Source organism: Heptranchias perlo, chromosome 4 (genome assembly GCF_035084215.1).
Source record: "Heptranchias perlo isolate sHepPer1 chromosome 4, sHepPer1.hap1, whole genome shotgun sequence".
NCBI classification, from domain to species: Eukaryota; Metazoa; Chordata; class Chondrichthyes; order Hexanchiformes; family Hexanchidae; genus Heptranchias; species Heptranchias perlo.
In genome coordinates, this window is record NC_090328.1 from 130,273,570 (window position 1) to 130,294,378 (window position 20,809).

Sequence of the window (20,809 nt, forward strand, 5' to 3'; positions counted from 1 at the left end):
ACTCCACCACTGGCACACTGTGGTTGCAGTTTGTACTATTTACAGAATGTTCTGCAGCAATTCACCACGGCAACATTATCACTTCCAAATCACCCTCCAAGTCACACACCATTATGAATTAGAATCATTGAATCATAGAAAGGTTACAGCACAGAAGGAGGCCATTCAGCCCATTGAGACTGTGCCGGCTCTATGCAAGAGCAATCCAGCTAGTTTCACTCCCCTGCCCTATCCCCGTAGCCCTGCAAATTTTTTCCTTTCAAGTACTTATCCAGTTCCCTTTTGAAGGCCATGATTGAATCTGCCTCCATCACCCCTCTGGCAGTGCATTCCAGATCCTAACCACTCGCTGTGTAAAAAGGTTATTCCTCATGTCACCTTTGGTTCTTTTGCCAATCACCTCAAATCCTCTGGTTCTTGACCCTTCCGCCAGTGGGAACAGTTTCTCCCTATCTATTCTGTCTAAACCCTTCATGATTTTAAATACTTCTATCAAATCTCCTCTCAACCTTCTCTGTTCCAAGGAGAACAACCCCAGCTTCTCCAGTTTATCCACGTAACTAAAGTCCTTCATCCCTGGAATCATTCTAGTAAATCTCTTCTGAACCCTCTCTAAGGCCTTCACACCTTTCCTAAAGTGCGGTGCGCAGAACTGGACACAATACTCCAGTTCTGGTTGAACCAGTGTTTTATAAAGGTTCATCATGACTTCTTTGTTTTTGGACATGGATCCCTATTTCTTCATCGTCATTAGGTCAAGGTCCTGGAATTTCCCATCCAGTACCATCGTGGGAGCATCATCACCACAAGGACTGCAGCAGATCAAGTAGAATATCCACCATCTTCTCTGGACAACTAGGGATAGGCAGTAAATGCAGCATTGCCCACATCCTGAGAACAATATTTAAAAAAAAACTCACCATACACTTCTAGGACTTGCAACCAAATCCAGCCCAGATGTCGCAATGAAAGTCTCCTCTTCCTGAGAGTGATAAGAATCCTATATGAAATAAGTTTGGGCAGTCTTAATCCGGCCCCTCGTGGAGATCAGCCCATAGCACAAAACTGCACAAATTGACAACCTCAAACACAGAGACCATAGGGTAACCGTTTGGGAAATGGAGAAATCCATGCTGGTATAGTAGGGAGTGTTTTCTGCGGTTAGGCTTAAGTTATATTGTCTATGCAGAATAGAAGGAACTCTACTCTGCCTCTGATTGTGCTACACCCGACCTAAAAGATGACAACCTTAAGTGACAAAAGTGGTAAAATGCTGAATTCCATTACACAGACATCAGCCTCTTTAGCAGCACTATAAATGTACTTCTTGCTTTCTAATTATACTATTGTGTCTAATTGAGTCTTCATAATGTCCAATTGAGTGTTTTAAAATTATTTATCATGCAGTTATTTCATTTTTAAATGTATTTTCGGTATGCATTTTTAATTTTCGACTTAATTCTTCAATAATTTTCTCTTTTATTCCATTTTGTTTTTCACTCATTAAATTTTTGATACTGTCGTCTGATATAAGGGAAGAAAATTACACATCAGAGAATGATTCTGATTGTGTAATAGGAGAGGAGCAGTTTTGCAAATGTGAGCAGGGTTTTTAAAAACGCTGCTGTCCATTTTTAGACGTGGCAAAGGGAGGCCAGCCTTATTCCTTTCTTTTCTGAGCTCCATTCACCTTTTGCACAGACTCTGATTTTCACTCTCTCTCTTTACTCTGTCTCTCTGGATTATTGAGTAATGTTTTGTCACAAATGCCATATCCAAAATGTTAGCTTGGTGTCTATAGGCAACAAAAGTTTTTATTTTTTTGTGCACAAGCTAATTAGATTTTTTTTTAAAATTTGCTATTGATGCAGTTAGTGGGAGTAACTGCAATTTTCTGTTTTGTTTCTAGGATCGCAGTTCATTTAGAATTGCATTTTTTTCTATTTAAATATTTGTTTTTGATGATTTGGTTGTCTATGCAGTCTTCTTTTTCTTTGCCCACCAGTAGACATTAATACTTTTTGTGAGATTTGCTGTATAATTTGGTTTACATATATTGTATTTGCCTCTGTTAGTTTTCTTATTTTTTCTGCCTCAGCAGCCAATTTGTCAACCTGCCAGCAGCTCAGTGTGGCCTGTCCATGACAATCTACATTCGCCATTATCAATGTACCCGCTAGTTTTCTATTTCCTGGTCACATGGCTTTCTTGTCTCTACAAAATATATAAGATTTTGTGTAACCAGCTCTGTCCCTGTTTATCCCGGTGTTATCCTATCCACAGCTACGGGAATCTCTCGACTTCAAAGAAGTTATGATGAACCTTCATAAAACACTGGTTCAGCCACAACTGGAGTATTGCGTCCAATTCTGGGCACCGCACTTTAGGAAGGATGTAAAGGCCTTAGGGAGGGTGCAGAAAAGATTTACTAGAATGCTTCCAGGGATGAAGGACTTCAGTTACGTGAATAGACTGGAGGAACTGGGGTTGTTCTCCTTAGAGCAGAGAAGGTTGAGAGGAGATTTGATAGAAACGTTCAAAATCACGAGGGGTCTAGACAGAGTAGATAGAGAGAAACTGTTCCCATTGGCAGAAGGGTCGAGAACCAGAGGACACAGCGAGTGGTTGTGATCTGGAATGCACTGCCTGAGGGAGTGGTGGAGGCAGATTCAGTCGTGGCTTTCAAAAGGGAATTGGACAAGTACTTGAAGGGAAAAAAATTGCAGGGCTATGGGGAAAGGACAGGGGAGCGGGACTAGTTGGATTGCTCTTGCAGAGAGCCGGTACTGGCTCGATGGTCCGAATGGCCTCCTTCTGTGCTGTAACCATTCTATGATTCTATGATTCTATTCCCTTCCCTCTCTGCTCCTCTAGCTTTTGCTTCCACTGCTCTCCTGTCCATACCTCCACTTTCTGTTTCTTCTTCTGTCCACCCTCCAGAAAGACAGAGAGGGGAAATGAGTGTCTGTACAGAAGGTGAATGGAGGGACAGCACAGAAAAGGAAGGGAAAGAGTGGTCTCCTTTTGGCCTCCAAATCTGCTTACATTTGCAAAACTGCTCCACTTCTAAATGCAGTTCGCCGATTCTATTTAAATGTGACCTGGGCCTCAAAATGGCTCTGGCCTCTTCGTCCCTGGAACAGGGAGGCTGCCAGCCTGGCAGCCACTGGATAGACACCCAAAAATTAAAATCGACCCCACTCATTTCATGTTGGACTCTTCTGACCTGCAGCCGGAAATCTATAAGCATCTACAACCACCCTCAATCTGACGTGAGCAGTTTACAAGCAGCTACAATTAGTCAAATTAGTCTACTTGGACAACTTCCCCACAGGAAGTACTTGAGCAGTGGCCTTAAAGAGATAGAGCAGGTTCAACACAGCGCATCTTGGCAACTAAACATGACAACTGTGCTCCAGATTATCCATAAGCAATGCCATGGGATATGTGCTAGTATTCACAAGGACTTCGTCATCTCCAATGCAATATGGTGATATCCATTACTACCAGTGCAGGAAAAAATCCTTTTTCTTTACATAGAATTTTACAGCACAGGAACAGGCTCATTTGGCCCAACAGGGCTATGCCAGCGTTTATGCTCCACACGAGCCTCCTCACACCTCAGTTCATCTCACCCTATCAACATATCTTTCTATTCCTTCCTCCCTCAGGTACACACCTAGCTTCCCCTTAAATCTATGATATTCGCCCCAACTACTTCATGTGGTAGCGAGTTCCACATTCTCGACACTCTGAGTAAAGAAGTTTTTCCTGAATGTTTGTGATTTTTCCAAAATACAATCTACATTTGTGCAAGAAATTATAAAATAGAGCCACATGATTCAGCATTATGCAATTTATATCAAAGCTTGAAATCTGTGTTAGCTGACAAGCAAAAGGCCAGTGGCATTTTCAGTTTTGTAAAAATTCCAACAACTATCATTTTGCTGGAAACTTTACAATCCTGTGTTTCAGTATCTCTGTATCAAATCTTTAACTTGTCATCCTAGTCACTACTTTTCCTTTGACTTGGATCAATTTTGTAAATGGAAAAAGATACCTTTCTGGTGGCAGACATAGCTGCATGCAAAAATTTGCTGCCTTTGAAAAAAAACAATTAAAATGTATTTCCTGTTCACATGAACATTCCAGATTTGCATGCATTTGGGCCATAGGTTATGCTGCAGCATTTATATTCCAATGTAAGCAATTTTGGGCCTGGTGGTTCATCATTGTTGCCAACAGATTGCAATTAGATTTCTGCTAAGACTAACATATCACTGGATCTCATAGTAGATTTTTTTTTGTTAAAAAATAAAATAGTAAATCTTCTTAAGTGTTGTTGCAGCTGCATCCATCCAGACAAGTAAAGAGTATTCGAATACACTCCTGACTTCTGCCTTGTTGGTGGTGGAGAGACTTTGGGAGTCAGTCAGTGGGTCATGCACTGCAGCATACCCAGTCTCTGTCCTTCTTTAGTAGAGACAGTATTTATGTGGCTGGTCTAGATGTGTTTCTGGTCAATGGCGACCCCCAGGATGTTGATGGTGGGGGATTCGGCAATGGTGACGCCATTGAATATCAAGGGGAGGTGGTTAGACTCTCTCTTGTTGGAGATCGTCATTGCCTGGCACTTGTCTGGCGCGAATGTTGCTTGCCACTTATCAGCCCAAGCCTGGATGTTGTCCAGGTCTTGCTGCATGTGGGCTTGGACTGCTTCATTATCTGAGGAATTGCGAATGGAGTTGAACACTGTGCACCATCAGCGAACAGCCTCACTTCTGACCTATCATGGAGGGAAGGTCATTGATGAAGCAGCTGAAGATAGTTGGGCCTAGGACACTGCCTTGAGGAACTCCTGCAGCAATGTCCTGGGGCTGAGATGATTAGCCTCCAACAGCCACTATCATCTTCCTTTGTATTAGGTATGACTCCTGCCACTGGAGAATTTTTTCCCTCACCCCCATTGACTTCAGTTTTACTAGGGCTCCTTGGTGCCACACTCGTTCGAATGCTGCCTTGATGTTCAGGGCAGTCACTCTCACCTCACTTCTGGAATTCAGCTCTTTTGTCCACATTTGGACCAAAGCTGTAAAGAAGTCTGGAGCCGAGTGATCCAGTTGGAACTCAAACTGAGCATCGGTGAGCAGGTTATTGGTGAGTAAGTACCGCTTGATAACACTGTCGACGACACCTTCCATCACTTTGCTGATGATTGAGAATAAGTTGATGGGGCGGTAATTGGCCGGATTGGATTTATCCTGCTTTTTGTGGACAGGACATACCTGGGCAATTTTCCACTTTGTCGGGTAGATATCAGTGTTGAAGCTGTACTGGAACAGCTTGGTGCGGCTAGTTCTGGAGCACAAGTCTTCAGCATTACAGCCAGAATGTTGTCGGGGCCCATAGCCTTTGCTCTATCCAATGCGCTCAGCCGTTTCTTGATATCACATGGAGTGAATTGAATTGACTGAACACTGGCTTCTGTGATGGTAGGCATCTCGGGAGGAGGCCGAGATGGATCATCCACTTGGCACTTCAGTTGAAGTTGGTTGCGAACGCTGCAGCCTTGTCTTTTGTACTCATGTGCTGGACTCCGCCATCATTGAAGATGGGGATGTTCATGGAGCCTCCTCCTCCCATTAGTTGTTTAATTGTCCACCACCATTCACCACTGGATGTGGCAGGATTGCAGAGCTTTGATCTGATCCATCTGATCGCTTAGCTCTGTTTATAGCATGCTACTTCCACTTTTTAGCATGCATCTAGTCCTGTGCTATAGCTTCACCAGATTGGCACCTCATTTTCAAGTACACCTGGTGCTGTTCCTGGCATGCTCTTCACTCACTGAAGCAGGGTTGGTCATCTGACTTAATGGTGATGGAGGAGTCAGGGATATGCCATAATGTTACAGATTATGGTGGAATACAATTCTGCTGCTGCTGATGGCCCACAGCACCCCATGGAAGCCCAGTTTTGAGCTGCTAGATCTGTTCTTACTCAATCCCATTTAGAACGGTTAGTGCCACAAGACACGATGGAAGTTGTCCTCAATGCGAAGACAGTTCTTGGTTTCCACAAGGACTGTGCTGTGGTCCTACCAATACTGGTGCATCTGTGACAGGTAGATTGGTGACAACGAGTTCAAGTAGGTCGTTCCCTTGTGTTGGTTCTCTCACTACCTGCTGCAAGCCCAGTCTGGCAGCTATGCCCTTCAGGACTCAACCAGCTCGGTCAGTGGTGATACTACCAAGCCACTCTTGGTGATGGACATTGAACTCCCCCACCTAGAGTATATTCTGTGTCCTTGCTACTCTCAGTGCTTCCTCTAAGTGGTGTTCAACATGGAGGTGTACTGGTTCATAGACTGTGGAAGGGTGGTAGGTGGTAATCAGCAGGTGGTTTCTTTGCCCATGTTTGACCCGAAGCCATGAGACTTCATGGGTTCTGGAGTTGATGTTGAGGACTCCCAGAGCAAATCCCACCCAACTGTATATTGCTATGCCCTCACCTCTGGTGGATCTGTCCTGGATCTGGGACAGGACATACCTGGAGATGGTGATGGAGGAGTCTGGAACATTGCCTGATAGGTATGTTTCTATGAATATGGCCAAGTCAGGCTGTTCCTTGACTAGTCTGTGGGACAGCTCTCCCAACTTTGGCACCAGTCCTCAGATGTTAGGAGGATTTTGCAGGTTCAACTGGGCTGCATGTGCCTTCGTCGTGTCCAACTGTATAATTAAGCATTCTATTTGATGTGCTTATTCCTGCCCCGCAGTGATCCTGATATAGTAATTGTTGAGTCTACTATTACAACAGTTACGACACTTCAAAAAGTACTTCATTCACTGAAAAGTGCTTTGGGATGTGAAAAGTGCTATATAAATACAAGTCTTTTTATTTATTCCTATCATGTCGAGAGCCCTTCCTGCTTCACTTTTAGCTATTCCTATACCATCCGAGCGGAGGGAGCGTCCGATAAAAGGCGGGATTTCAGAGCGCTGAGAACAGCTGAGAGGAGCCGAGCGGAGGGAGCGTCCCATAAAAGGCGGGATTTCAGAGCGCTGAGAACAGCTGAGAGGAGCCGAGCCGAGCGGAGGGAGCGTCCGATAAAAGGCGGGATTTCAGAGCGCTGAGAGGAGCCGAGCGGAGGGAGCGTCCGATAAAAGGCGGGATTTCAGAGCGCTGAGAACAGCTGAGAGGAGCCGAGCCGAGCGGAGGGAGCGTCCGATAAAAGGCGGGATTTCAGAGCGCTGAGAACAGCTGAGAGGAGCCGTGCCGAGCGGAGCTGCGACCGAGTTCGAAGTGACGTCAGGAATCAGATCGGGACGCGACACAGGGGAGGCACCTGATTGGTGAGTAGGTTCAGGTGAGTATTTCTCCTTATCTACAGTAACTGAAGTAAAAGGAAAGGGAAGGTCTGCAGGTCTTATAGGAAGTAGCGTTTATTTTTTAGTGAATCAAGGTCCCTAGTGTAGTTAACATTCTCTAAATTGAGAACAATTTAAAGGAGTAAACTCCTTAAAGGGAGTGGTAAGTAGTTTTTCTTTCCTTTTTTTTTCTCTTGACATTGTAGTTGTTCTTAAGCTAATTTAAGGGTTAAGTCATGGCAGGAGATCCCAGCGCCGTGTCATGTTCCTCTTGTGGGATGTGGGAATTCAGGGCTCCTTCCTGTATCCCTGATTCCTTCACCTGCGGGAAGTGTGTCCAGCTGCAGCTATTGTTTGACCGCTTGACGGCTCTGGAGCTGCGGATGGACTCACTTTGGAGCATCCGCGATGCTGAGAAAGTCGTGGATAGCACGTTCAGTGAGTTGGTCACACCGCAGATAAAAATTACTGAGGGAGATAGTGAATGGGTGACCAACAGACAGAGGAAGAGTAGGAAGGCAGTGCAGGGGTCCCCTGCGGTCATCTCCCTCCAAAACAGGTATACCGTTTTGGATACTGTTGGCGGAGATGGCTCACCAGGGGAAGGTGGCAGTGGCCAGGTTCATGGCACCGTGGCTGGCTCTGCTGCACAGGAGGGCAGGAAAAAGAGTGGCAGAGCTATAGTGATAGGGGACTCGATTGTAAGGGGAATAGACAGGCGTTTCTGCGGACGCAACCGAGACTCCAGGATGGTATGTTGCCTCCCTGGTGCAAGGGTCAAGGATGTCTCGGAGCGGCTGCAGGACATTCTGGAGGGGGAGGGTGAACAGCCAGTTGTCGTGGTGCATATAGGCACCAACGATATAGGTAAAAAACAGGATGAGGTCCTACAAGCTGAATTTAGGGAGTTAGGAGTTAAACTAAAGAGTAGGACCTCAAAGGTAGTAATCTCAGGATTGCTACCAGTGCCACGGGCTAGTCAGAGTAGGAATGACAGGATAGCTAAGATAAATACGTGGCTTGAGAGATGGTGCAAGAGGGAGGGATTCAAATTCCTGGGCCATTGGAACCGGTTCTGGGGGAGGTGGGACCAGTACAAATTGGACGGTCTGCATCTGGGCAGGACTGGAACCAATGTCCTAGGGGGAGTGTTTGCTAGTGCTGTTGGGGAGGGTTTAAACTAATGTGGCAGGGGGATGGGAACCGATGCAGGAAGTCAGTGGGAAATAAAGTGGTGACAGAAACAAAAGGCAGTAAGGGAGAGTGTACAGAACATGACCGGACAGATGGTCTGAGAAAGCAGGGCAAAGACCAAGGGAAGACTAGATTAAACTGCATTTATTTCAATGCAAGAAGTCTGATGGGCAAGGCAGATGAACTCAGGGCATGGATGGGTACATGGGACTGGGATGTTATAGCTATTACTGAAACATGGCTAAGGGAGGGGCAGGACTGGCAGCTCAATGTTCCAGGGTACAGATGCTATAGGAAAGATAGAGCAGGAGGTAAGAGAGGAGGGGGAGTTGCGTTCTTGATTAGGGAGAACATCACGGCAGTAGTGAGAGGGGATATATCCGAGGGTTCGCCCACTGAGTCCATATGGGTAGAACTGAAAAATAAGAAGGGAGAGATCACTTTGATAGGATTGTACTACAGACCCCCAAATAGTCAACGGGAAATTGAGGAGCAAATATGTAAGGAGATTACAGACAGCTGCAAGAAAAATAGGGTGGTAATAGTAGGGGACTTTAACTTTCCCAACATTGACTGGGACAGCCATAGCATTAGGGGCTTGGATGGAGAGAAATTTGTTGAGTGTATTCAGGAGGAATTTCTCATTCAGTATGTGGATGGCCCGACTAGAGAGGGGGCAAAACTTGACCTCCTCTTGGGAAATAAGGAAGGGCAGAAGTGTTAGTGAGGGATCACTTTGGGACCAGTGATCATAATTCCATTAGTTTTAAGATAGCTATGGAGAAGGATAGGTCTGGCCCAAAAGTTAAAATTCTAAATTGGGGAAAGGCCAATTTTGATGGTATTAGACAGGAACTTTCAGAAGTTGATTGGGAGAGTCTGTTGGCAGGCAAAGGGACGTCTGGTAAGTGGGAGGCTTTCAAAAGTGTGTTAACCAGGGTTCAGTGTAAGCACATTCCTTATAAAGTGAAGGGCAAGGCTGGTAGAAGTAGGGAACCTTGGATGACTCGGGAGATTGAGGCACTAGTCAAAAATAAGAAGGAGGCATATGACATGCATAGGCAGCTGGGATCAAGTGGATCCCTTGAAGAGTATAGAGATTGCCGGAGTAGAGTTAAGAGAGAAATCAGGAGGGCAAAAAGGGGATATGAGATTGCTTTGGCAGATCAGGCAAAGGTGAATCCAAAGAGCTTCTACAAATACATAAAGGGCAAAAGGGTAACTAGGGAGAGAGTAGGGCCTCTTAAGGATCAACAAGGTCATCTATGTGCGGAACCACAAGAGATGGGTGAGATCCTGAATGAATATTTCACATCGGTATTTACGGTTGAGAAAGGCATGGATGTTAGGGAACTTGGGGAAATAAATAGTGATGTCTTGAGGAGTGTACATATTACAGAGAGGGAGGTGCTGGAAGTCTTAACGCGCATCAAGGTAGATAAATCTCCGGGACCTGATGAAATGTATCCCAGGACGTTATGGGAGGTTAGGGAGGAAATTGCGGGTCCCCTAGCAGAGATATTTGAATCATCCACCGCTACAGGTGAGGTGCCTGAAGATTGGAGGGTAGCAAATGTTGTGCCTTTGTTTAAGAAGGGCGGCAGGGAAAAGCCTGGGAACTACAGACCAGTGAGCCTGACATCTGTAGTGGGTAAGTTGTTAGAGGGTATTCTGAGGGACAGAATCTACAGGCATTTGGAGAGGCAGGGACTAATTAGGAACAGTCAGCATGGTTTTGTGAGAGGAAAATCATGTCTCACGAATTTGATTGAGTTTTTTGAAGGGGTAACCAAGAAGATAGATGAGGGCTGTGCAGTAGACGTGGTCTACATGGACTTCAGCAAAGCATTTGACAAGGTACCGCATGGTAGGTTGTTACATAAGGTTAAATCTCATGGGATCCAAGGTGAGGTAGCCAATTGGATACAAAATTGGCTTGACGACAGAAGACAGAGGGTGGTTGTCGAGGGTTGTTTTTCAAACTGGATGCCTGTGTCCAGCGGTGTGCCTCAGGGATCGGTGCTGGGTCCGCTGTTATTTGTTATTTATATTAATGATTTGGATGAGAATTTAGGAGGCATGGTTCGTAAGTTTGCAGATGACACCAAGATTGGTGGCATTGTGGACAGTGAAGAAGGTTATCTAGGATTGCAACGGGATCTTGATAAATTGGGCCAGTGGGCCGATGAATGGCAGATGGAGTTTAATTTAGATAAATGTGAGGTGATGCATTTTGGTAGATCGAATCGGGCCAGGACCTACTCCGTTAATGGAAGGGCGTTGGGGAGAGTTATAGAACAAAGAGATCTAGGAGTACAGATTCATAGCTCCTTGAAAGTGGAGTCACAGGTGGATAGGGTGGTGAAGAAGGCATTCAGCATGCTTGGTTTCATTGGTCAGAACATTGAATGCAGGAGTTGGGATGTCTTGTTGAAGTTGTACAGGGCATTGGTGAGGCCACACTTGGAGTACTGTGTACAGTTCTGGTCACCCTATTATAGAAAGGATATTATTAAACTAGAAAGAGTGCAGAAAAGATTTACTAGGATGCTACCGGGACTTGATGGTTTGACTTACAGGGAGAGGTTAGACAGACTGGGACTTTATTCCCTGGAGAGTAGGAGGTTAAGGGGTGATCTTATAGAAGTCTATAAAATAATGAGGGGCATAGATAAGGTCGATAGTCAAAATCTTTTCCCAAAGGTAGGGGAGTCTATAACGAGGGGGCACAGATTTAAGGTGAGAGGGGAGAGATACAAAAGGATCCAGAGGGGCAATTTTTTCACTCAAAGGGTGGTGAGTGTCTGGAACGAGCTGCCAGAGGCAGTAGTAGAGGCGGGTACAATTTTGTCTTTTAAAAAGCATTTGGACAGTTACATGGGGAAGATGGGTATCGAGGGATATGGGCCAAGTGCAGGCAATTGGGACTAGCTTAGTGGTATAAACTGGGCGACATGGACATGTTGGGCCGAAGGGCCTGTTTCCATGTTGTAACTTCTATGATTCTATGATTCTATCCCTAGTATACTTGTAACATCCTCTGCTAATGTGTAGCACCTTGCACTTATCTGTATTAAATTTTATCTGCTACTAATTTACCTAATTGCAGATATCACCTAACTTCTTTTGCCGATCCCTGTCTTGTCCATCTTAATTGTTCCCCTTAGTCTAGTATCAGCTGCAAAATTGGCTAGTTTGCATTGAGTTCTGCAAATAAGTCATTAATGTAGATTGGAATAGTAGGGGCTTCAGCACAAAACCCTGTGGCACTCCACCTATTACCTCCCCCCATCCTAACGTCACTTCTCTAACAAGTACCCATCACCCAGTTTTATTTTGAATTCTCACAGCTGCAATGGCATCCTTTTATGAGGAGCTCCATCAAAGGCTTTTTAAAATAAATCTAAGTATGTCACCTCACATGGTTTTCTACTGTCAACTTGGATGTCCCTTGCTAAAAATAAAATCAAAGAGGCTTGTCGGGAAGGATCCCCACCCCCACAAAGCCAAAGTGGCTTGTATTGATTCGATCATTCTCATACAAGTACTCCTTGAGTTTGCTCCTGATGATCCATTCCATTTTTTTTTAAACCAGGTATTGATTGACTGATGGAGTTACTGCAAATGAGTCCATGCTAACCTTCAAAGTCAAGCTGGCTCTATGGTGGACACTTTCCCACCAAATTTAATGAACCAAACAAAACTTGGGAGAGGCTGTAGGAGGAAGAAAGTAATAATAAAAAAGGGACCTCATCATTCAATATTATATGAAAATAAGAGTCCTACATCAAGGGAAAGTTTTCCCCAACTTTCTTCACAGTTCATTCTGTCCTCGCTGGATGTCTGCACAAATACACTTTCAAACTGGGTTACTGAATAGGGACCAGGTGCAGAAAACCTGGATGATTTTTTTTTCCCTTTGCCTAGCCTTGATGCACTGAAGCCAAATGTAGCAATCACGATTGCCATCCTGGCCAATTACCATCCTTGCTGAGTTTATTTAACAGCACAGGTCATGGGCAAAACCCATGACTTTCCTGAATCTGTAAGACTTGGTGCCACAACATGGTGTTGCATTTACCCGCTAGGTCATCAAGGGACAACATTAAAAGTTGAAACCAGCAAGATCTGTTGTACTTCTGTCTGTTGACCATGCAGTGACAGGGATGGTAGTTATGCAGAAACATCCAGCTGTTTCATCCATCTGGCAAAATGTGAATGGTGGGGGGAAATAATAAAGGGAGAAATAATCTGAATAAAATCAATTCAGATTTGAAATGAAAAAATCAGACTAGTTTTTACAGAATACTTGCAGTGAATGCATTAAGACATTGGTGTGTCATATACACGGAGGTTCTTATCCATTTTTTTGTCTGAAAGTGAATTCATATTTTGTTTGTATAATGTTAAGAGCAGTGACCTGTCTACTACTGAGCCTGCTGTATTGTGTCTCTAAAACCTTAAGTTCTTGCCTTGCAAAACATTCTTTGCTCCATATACCACAAAGCATATATAAGAAAAAAGCCTTGCATTTATATAGGACCTTTCATGTTCTAGAGACATCCTAAAGCACTTCACAGCCAATAAATTGCTGTTGTTTAGTAAGGTAAAGCAGCAGCCAATTCATGCGCAGCAAGGTCGCAGAAATAGCAATGAGATGAATGACCGTCAATCTTTGGTGGTGTTGGTGGAGGAATGAATATTGGCCCGGACACTAGGACTCTGCTCTTCTTCTAATCTTTTATATGCACTTGAACCGTTGGTTTAATGTCTCGTCCAAAAGATAACACCTTCCCTTAGCGTTGCACTGGAATATTAGCCTGGATTTCACTCACGTCTGTCGTGGGACCTGAACCCACAACCTTCTGATTCAGGGGTATGAAAAACGGCCAAAGTCAAAGGAAGATGTTAGAAAGTTTAGGATTGGGTGAAGGGGTGTTAGCAAGAGTAAAGCTGCAAAGGCCTAAGCAAGTGAGAGAGAGCGTTGAGAAGGTAAGTTACAATAAAGAACCAGGCCTCCACAGGGTTGAGTCACTGCAGCTGGTGTGCATGTGGGGGATGGTGTTAACTTTGATATGCCAGGAGTATCCCTGCACTCTGGAAATCTCTTCCCAAACCTCTTTGCTTTTCATCAAAACTTTTGCAGTGTTCATCTCTCCGCCTTCCTGCTTGCTTCGTTATGAAAAAGGTGTCATAAATTGTTGTTTTATGTAGAAAATTTCATGTTGTACTTTCCATGTTGTTCATACATATATGTAAGAATTCACATGGTAGGAACAGAATCTGTACGTTACCTTTGGCTGATTGACCTGACAATGGATTCATCAAGATATTGCCTGACATTTTTTTAAATAGGAAAAATAAAATATGATGCAAATAATATATGTATCTCTAGGCAATAAGGTGTTTCAGACAGTCTTTCAGAATGAATAATGGTCAAAGGTGAGGGAAGAAGAGGAGCAAACTCATCCAAGTCTGTCCTTGCAAGATTTTTTTATTTAAACCACCCCCACAAAACCAACTTTTAAAAATGAATATAATGGCTGGAAATAAGGCGGAGTTTTGAGTTTTTCCGCAGCCCGCCAAAAGGAAAAGACCGGTAACCCGAAACGAGAACACAGCGCAGAGCAGAAAACTAGAGGAGAAACAAGGAGGAGGTTTGCTGTCTCAAGCCTACAGTGACAACAAATAATAATTATTTTTATGTGTGTGTGTGTGTGTGTGATGGGGAGGGGGGGAGAAAGAGAAAGGGACGTTTCAAAGTTGAACTGACTGCTTCTGAATATTTTAGTGTCTTTTTATATATATATATATATATCCCCTAGAATTAATTATCATATGTTCGCGAGATTTGCTTGGCGCCGTGACCCCATGTGTGTGACTGCCTGCTCCTAGTTCAGTAAACAACACACTGACTAATAGCCGCTACTGCTACAGTCAGGAAAGGGGGGGTGGGAGGGGGAGAAGAAGAGAGTGAAATATTTTTTTTTTTGGTTTAAAAAAAAACCCCTCTTGGCGTTTTATTATTTTTTTTTCTTCCTTCTTTTCTTCTTGCCCTGCAACCGGTTACCGCGCTGATGGTATTAATTTCATTTTATTGTTTTGCTTTTGGTTAAAAGAAGAAGAAGAAGAAGAAGGAGAGAGAGGAAAAAAAAATGTGGATTCAAGTGCGTACTATCGACGGCAAGCAAACGCGCTGCATAGACGATTTATCCAGATTGACCAAAATTGAATGCTTGAGGTTAAAAATCCAGGAAGGCTTCAATGTGAACCCGGAATGCCAGCGGTTGTTTTACAGAGGCAAACAGGTAAAAAAAAAACCCAACCAAAAAAAAAAAGAATTATTTAAAAAAAAATTTTGCAAGAATGAAAACCCCACAGGCTTCACTGTAGCTTTTTTTTTTGCTTCCTGTTTAGCTACAAAGTAAAACCCTCCCCAAAAAAAAAACGAGGATGTTTTTTTCTGTTTCCCCCCCCCGTTCAACCCTTCGAGGAAAGATTGTAGCCAGGGACTGGACACAACGATTCATTTGCTACAGTGTCTTTCTTCACCCTTTCAGGCTATGGAAAGGAAAGGAAAGGAAGGGGGGGGGGGGGGGGGGGGAAAGAAGAGAGAGACAAGCCTAATACAAAATGCAAATTAATCGCTTCGTCGCGGTTTGCTGCTTTTCCGCGGTATTATTTTTTTTTAATGTATTCATTTTCAAATCCTGAATTTTTTTTTGGTGGTGGGGGGGGGGGGGTTGGTTTTTTGTTTAAGGTGCAAGAATTTCCTTCCCTTCCCTCCCTCCGCCGCCAATTTTAGCTTTTTGCAGTTGTGCTACTTGTAGCACTGCCAGGGTGGGTGGGGGTGTGTGTGTGTGTTTTTGGAGGTGGATGTGTAGAGAGGCCGGAGCCCCCTCTTGTTTTAGATCAACTATCCGTGCATCTGATCTCTTTTTTTTCCTCCTTTCCTTTCCTCTCTCCCCCCCCCCCCCCCCCCAAAAAAAAAAACCCACCCCATCGAGACCCTGCTAAATGCATGTAGCCCAACCGAGCGAGCGAGAGGGCGGGCGGGCAGCGGATCACCCAGGGCTGCTGGAGGAGCCACGGGCTCACATGTTTCAACACAGGCCGAGGTGGAGAGGGGAGGGGATCTGATTGGGAAGTGGAGGGGAAAGGGAAGGGAAGGGGGGGGAAGGCGAGGATAAGCAGCGGGATCTGGTTGGGGAGAGGAGTAAGAAAGTGGGTGGGTGGTCGCCCCCTTCCTTTACCCCTCCTTTCCTTTACCCCCCCCTCCTTTCCTTTACCCCCCCCCTCCTTTCCTTTACCCCCCCTCCTTTCCTTTACCCCGCCCCCTTCCTTTCCTTTACCCCCCCTTCCTTTACCCCTCCTTTCCTTTACCCCGCCTCCTTTCCTTTACCCCGCCCCCTTCCTTTCCTTTACCCCCCCTTCCTTTACCCCCCCTCCTTTCCTTTACCCCCCCCCTTCCTTTCCTTTACCCCCCCCTCCTTTCCTTTACCCCCCCCTCCTTTCCTTTACCCCCCCCTCCTTTCCTTTACCCCCTCCTTTCCTTTTTTTTGGTGCTACTCAGAATGACACAGTTGTTGCAGTTTTTTTTTGCTGGGGAGGCGGATTCCCCCCCCCTTATTTCATCGCTGACTTGCGACGATATCATTTTAATAGGAGCAGTTTGGCGGGTTACCAAAAAAAAAAATAAAGATACAAATGCTCGTATGTCCGGTATGGTAACGAGTTAATTTGGTGAAGGGGCCTGGTGAAAATGTGCAGCACACGAGTCGTTGTGCAGAATATACGCTTTTTAGCCCATGGCGCTGGTTGGGCTGCACACATCGCCCTCTAGCAGGTTTGCAGCGAAAGCTTTTACCCCTCCTCCTCCTCCTCCTCCTGCTTCCCCCTTCCCCTCCTCAGTCTGCCGCCGAGCGCCGTACCGCAGCTCCCTCCTCCTCCCCCCTCCTCCTCCCCTAGTCAAGGGGAAGGGAGGTTAAGGCTGGCAAAGAGATCAGTTCACTGGATTAGTTCATACACTTCCCGTTATTCTTTCGAAATCCGAGTGAACCAAACACCCAGTTTGATAGTTGGGGTGAAAACCAATGCTGTGTAAATTTTTTTTTTTTTGCAGTTCTCCTTGAAATAATTTTTTTTTATTAATAGCAATTAAAAAAAACATCCACAGAAAACGTTTTGCCGCAGCACGTGTGTTTTACTGAAACAAAACCTTCCTTCCAATCTTCAGCAATGATCGCATCAGATCTCCTGTGTGTGTGTCAGGCTTGTACTTGTGGTTCATTCATAAACATCATAACGCATATAAATTATACATTGGTTCTGATATCCCTGGATTCCAGATGCGATTGTACTATCGATCCGAGGAGTGTACGAAAAAACGTTTTAAGTTGAGTTAAGCAAACTGCATTTTAAATGCGCGTAAATTGCACTTTTTTTTTATTGGAGATGCTTATTTTAGTAAAGTTTAAAATTGTGGTGCGGTTTAAATGCGGGTGAAGGCTGTTGCATGATTTGAATCGTTGCATACCACCATGTTTCGTCTCGCTTTCTGCTCGTGCTCTGTAGAAAAGAGTCCTGGGGCTTGACAATGTAGGCGTCCAGTGCAAAGATGGTCATAGAACCAGATTGCAGAAGGTGCAACTAGACTACCCTTTTTAATAAAACAAACCTTGGGTTTTTTGATATTATCAAAGGTTCCCTAAAGTTGTCTTGAGTTCCCGTGTGGTGAAAGGAAGCCAAATTTTCATTGTTGCTTGGGTTTTCCATGAGGAGGCCCTTTGTTTCACACTGGTAAACAGCTCCTTCCAAGCAGTCATCTATCAAATCTGATTGAACTTGCATATAACTGAAGTTTGAGTTTGGTTGGCCTTGGAGGTGTTAAAGACTATGGTTATGTTATTGTACCAGCTGTGGGTTTGCGTAATAACAGGAGTTTCATAATAAATATACAGTTTTGCAATGTATTGGTAAGGAGAATAGGAGTGTCATTGATGTGCCTGATTGTGGTTTGAAGTCATTAGCTCCTGGGAAATGTTTTAAATGTGTTTGAGGAAGTCTTGAGTACAATTCACTTTAACGTCCTATTTTTCTTAATATTTTTACTATAAATAGGAAGGGCTGAGGGTGTAATGGGGAAGTGGGGTATGAGGTGTTACTGAACTGGAGGGATGAATTCAAGAAATGTTCTACAATAGGTACTTCCAGTATAAGTATTATCGGAGACACTGTCCTTGGGCCTATTTTAATGGACCACTGAGGGCGGCATTGAGTTGCCCCAGACTCACCTGACACAAGTTAGCACCACCAGTGCCCCCCTTCAGGGCATCACTAATATAACCGAACAAGTCATCCAATTAAACTAAAGATGCTTAAAATAAAGCAACAAAACTAAAAGGAACGTTACCAACTAAATTGGAATGTTATTATTAGTCTATCACACTATACTTTGTGGCGCCCATTGTTCGCGGAAGGTCTCGAGCATACCAGTAGACACCACGTGCTCCCTCTCCAAGGCCACCCAGGCATGGACAGTAGTAGAGAGGCAGGCAGGCAGGCAGCCAGAGTGCGCCCCCCCATAGGCCCGCCCATCCCGGACCTGTAAATTGCCATCTTGGCCAGACCCATGAGAAGGTCCTCCAAATTACCCGCCGCTCCCCAGGACCGGGTGGCCAAAGATCAGGAGGGTAAGAATGAAGTGCGGCCAGATGTTCAGGAGCTGCCCCTTCAGATAACTAAACAGGGGCTGCAACTTCTCGCTCTCAGCATGCACGTGAAACCTGATTCTTCCAGGCTGCAGAAGTCGCAAGTGGCCTGGGAATCTGTAAAAGCACTTAAATGTGCTACTGCTCCATTCCAACACTCTCCACCTCAGATCCCCAGTGGTGGAGGAAAGGGCCCCCCTGTGTGGAGATGGAATGCCAGGGCATGTCTGGATAGAAGACAATGGCGAGGAAGTGGAAAGTGTGCAGCAGCAGCAGCAGCTCGTACAGATGATCCCTCCGCATAGAGTAGAATGGCATGGAAGGAATTTCCGAGAGACGACAAGTTGTGGGATGGAGGTGTCGGGGCCTCGTGGAGATGAGAAATTCCGTCCGATAGGGAACATGATCACTCCAGACGCTTGAGCCTCCTCAAATCACCTGGTGGAGTTCGAGCCGATTGCGACTTTCAGTGCCTTGGATGGCTTTGGCCACAGGACGGACGTGGCATTAAGACATCTGGCACTGGCCTTGGGATGTTGAAGATCCAATGACACTATTTGAAGATTTCTTGGCCAAGATTCTACCCTCAACCGATAACGTCAAAAAAAAATTGATAATTCATCTTTTCACCAGTTATGGAATCTTGTGTGCCAAATGTCTTGTCATGTTGCTTACATAAAACCACTGCATTATGAAATAATTTACCGTGTGTGAAATGCTTTGAGATGTGTTAAGACAGTATATAAATGCTATCTTTAAATCAGTGCTATTTCAAAAGTGACGTAACCTGCAGTTGATTGAAGTCACTATTCTCCTCACTGCTATGGAGGCCAACTTTATCTGTGGAATAAAAGTATTTTTAGGTATTAAAAGTATTTGTAAGTATAAGTAACTTTTTCATCACCAGTGATCTTGCATTTTTTATTGTTTTGTCAGATTAAATCCTAAATTTGGGGTTTCAAGTGCAGCTAGAAAAAACATACAGTGATCTTAAGCAGTATTACAATGCTTCTTTCTTACAATAGTCCGTAACTTTTCAATTCCCTAAAGGTACTTTTTATTCTTATAGTTATCCTGAGTATTTGGATTATTGGCCTGGAATTTCCTGGATCGCAAAAAAAAAACCAAATTATTCTGAAATTTATGTTAGTTTCTCTGCCGATTTTGTGACTGGGACTTCACCGAAATTTCCTGCAGAGCCCGTTTGCCTACGCTGGAACGTGAAAACTGGCGTCAAACAAGCTCGAGTGCCAATCGGGGCAATAGCGAGTGGACTGCTGTCTTCTGCCATGGCGCCTCACTCTCAAAACCTCTTACCTGTGCTTCTCTTCCTCTTCCGTTATTATGCATAACAGAGGTATACCGTTGGGAATGCATTCCAGTCGCTTAGTCCTCCTGAACATTGGTGGGGGGCGGGGGGTGAGAGCTCGGGAATATGAACAATTTCATGTGCATTGGGACTGATAGCACTTTGATTTAAGTATAGTGCAGGTCTCCAGTAAGAAATTTTCATCTGAAAATCACTATCAAATTCCGCACGTCTCAGTTGCGCCTCCCAATCCTAACCTCGTTACTTGCTTCTGCAGTGGTGGAGGGTTTGAGGCCTGCAGCTGCGGAGTCAGTCCGGTAAAGGTTTATAGGAGAGAGTTGGGAAGACTCATGGTATTTGTTTGCCACGGATTTTTCTAAAATAACATGACAGGCATGGTGTTGGAATGTGATTGATTGAAAGGATAATGGTTGAAGGAATACTATGACAATATATTTCTACTGTCTTAAAGAAACAAAACTTTTAATATATGGAGGTAAAACTATTCAAGGTCTGCCATAGCTTCATTGTCTGAAATTAACAAAATAACAACCTACGCACATTTTTTTGAACTGATGACCATCTTTTCCCCTCCCTATTCTCTGAACCATATTGTTATTTTATCTTCAACTTGGGCCTTTTTTAAACTAATATTTTTGCTTCATTTTTATAAGTTTATAATCTTTTACTAAGCCTTTTTCCTCTTCCTTCCTGCTCTTATTGTCCATTTAGAAGATAGGAACGGTAGTTAATTTTTTTTTTGGCTGGCTGAAAGCCAGTTGAAAAAGGCAGGTTTTGACCAGTCAAATGGCAGAACCTGAGGATTAACACCATCGTTGATAAATAGTCGATCTTCCATGTTTTCCGCATCAAACAACTAGAGGCTGCTAATGAGGGAACTTAGTGGCTTTGGGGAAAGGAGCATGACTGACCGAGCAAACACATCTGTGGAATGCCAAGTGTTGCTGCGGTAACTCAATGTTTTACATACAGGGTCATTGTAGAGCTTTATCCTGGAGTACTTGTTTAACATCCGCAAATACTGTTTACCCAAAGTCATTGGTGGTTCAGGAAAGGGTGTCACTTTAGCCGTGTCAATGTTAATTCGGTTGTCTTGCACTATTAGCTGCAATAATGCCTCTTAAAGTAATTTACCCTGATGGTGACAGTTTAAGCTAATACCCTTACAAAAATGGATTAAAAATGAAAAAAGGTGAAGTTGCCAG

At 44.3% G+C, this 20,809-nt stretch overlaps 1 protein-coding gene across 1 annotated transcript in view; it reads left to right on the forward strand.

Moving 5' to 3' along the window:
- The first annotated feature begins 14,534 nt into the window (after positions 1 to 14,534).
- LOC137321283 (E3 ubiquitin-protein ligase UHRF1-like) overlaps positions 14,535 to 20,809 on the forward strand; it is a 140,571-nt gene continuing 134,296 nt past the window's right edge. Inside the window, exon 1 of the mRNA XM_067983637.1 lies at positions 14,535 to 14,872. Within this exon, the coding sequence (XP_067839738.1) occupies positions 14,720 to 14,872 (153 nt within the window). The 5' untranslated portion in view covers positions 14,535 to 14,719. The remainder of the gene's footprint in view (positions 14,873 to 20,809) is intronic.